Source organism: Lepisma saccharinum, chromosome 3 (genome assembly GCF_977018435.1).
Source record: "Lepisma saccharinum chromosome 3, izLepSacc3.1, whole genome shotgun sequence".
Classification (NCBI taxonomy): Eukaryota; Metazoa; Arthropoda; class Insecta; order Zygentoma; family Lepismatidae; genus Lepisma; species Lepisma saccharinum.
Window position 1 is genome coordinate 105,922,822 of NC_139231.1, and position 1,376 is coordinate 105,924,197.

Below are 1,376 nucleotides of genomic sequence, written 5' to 3' on the forward strand. Positions count from 1 at the left end.
GCGTAAGACGGGTCCATATGACGTGTTATACATGAAGATAGTTCGATTCCCGATTAGCCTAGAGGAGGAGGAGGGTTCGAATCCCGTCGTCGCCACCGCTCGGACTTGGTTGATCAGAGTAGACTGTAGTAGTAGTAATCTATCGGGGAGATAGATAGATATGTTTCGTCAACAATAGGACACGATTTGTGTGTGTGTGTGTGTGTGTGTGTGTGTGTGTGTGTGTGTGTGTGTGTGACAAGGCCAAGCATGGCCTGCGGCCATGCCTGGCATTGTGCGGGGGGCCCCTTCGTTTCCGGACGACAGCCGCCTTCGAGGAGGAGCAGGACGTGCTGGGCTAGCAGTAGTAGTAGTAGTAGTAGTGAGTTTCACGAGAGTGTATGGTATGGACGCCGCCGCCTCCACGTCTCCACTGGGTACCGAACTGCAACGTAAGCTAGGAAGTGCCGATCCAAATTCCGTGTGCATCAACAGGAGATACCCGATGTTTCCGACCTACGCCGATTACCAGGGTCGCCTGTCGACATACAGTCCACTTTGGCCCGAGTCGATAACCATTCGACCGGAGGAAATGGCGGACGCCGGATTCTTCTACAGCGGATTCGGGGACGTGGTTCGATGCTACTACTGTGGACTACGTCTGTATCAATGGCAGCGGGGCGAAAATCCATGGATAGAACATAGAAAATGGTATCCTCAGTGCATCTACCTTCGTCTGATGATCGCAGACGGTCTGTCTGCGGCGACGTCTACGGTCGTCGACGGCGCCGTCGCCGACGCGGAGCAACCTCCAGCTACAAAACTCTACAAAGGTATCTCTGGAGCAACAGCAACATCGGGAGCAGCAGCAGCAGCAGCCGATTCCTCGGACGTGGATGGGGAAGAAGAAGAAGAGGAGGAGAAAGAGTTGGACGCAACGGCCGTTATCGCCCCTGCGGTGAATGTGAACATGGAGGACAATCAACACTGTGTCATCTGTTATGTGCATCAGAGACAGATAGCGTACCTACCGTGTGGTCATTTTCTGGTGTGTGCATCGTGTGCCGTGAAGACCACAGATTGTTGCGTTCTGTGCCGTGCACGTATTGCGGTTCTACAAAAAATATACATGTGAAATGAAAAAACGTAATAAATGTGTATTAAACTATTTATTTTTTCTTTGTTTGTAGTGTTAGTACGTACAAGCTTCATATACTAGAGAATACATATAGTGGTGTTAGTAGTAGTAGTAGTAGTAGTAGTAGTAGTAGTAGTTCTGGTAGTCTCCGGTTTCATTGGGCGTGCCAGTGTCGGTAGTAGGTCTTCAATATAGGGTGATACATGTGCATGAAGGTCTCCCATTGTCGTGCGTCCAGCAGCAGGATCTCGCCGCCATC

At 50.7% G+C, this 1,376-nt stretch overlaps 1 protein-coding gene across 1 annotated transcript; it reads left to right on the plus strand.

Annotated features, from left to right (window-relative positions):
- The first annotated feature begins 262 nt into the window (after positions 1–262).
- Positions 263–1,114, plus strand: LOC145985627 (death-associated inhibitor of apoptosis 1-like). The gene has a single exon (XM_083119696.1). It carries the CDS (start codon positions 263–265, stop codon positions 1,112–1,114), a length of 852 nt encoding a protein of 283 aa, XP_082975822.1.
- The last annotated feature ends 262 nt before the right edge of the window (positions 1,115–1,376 follow it).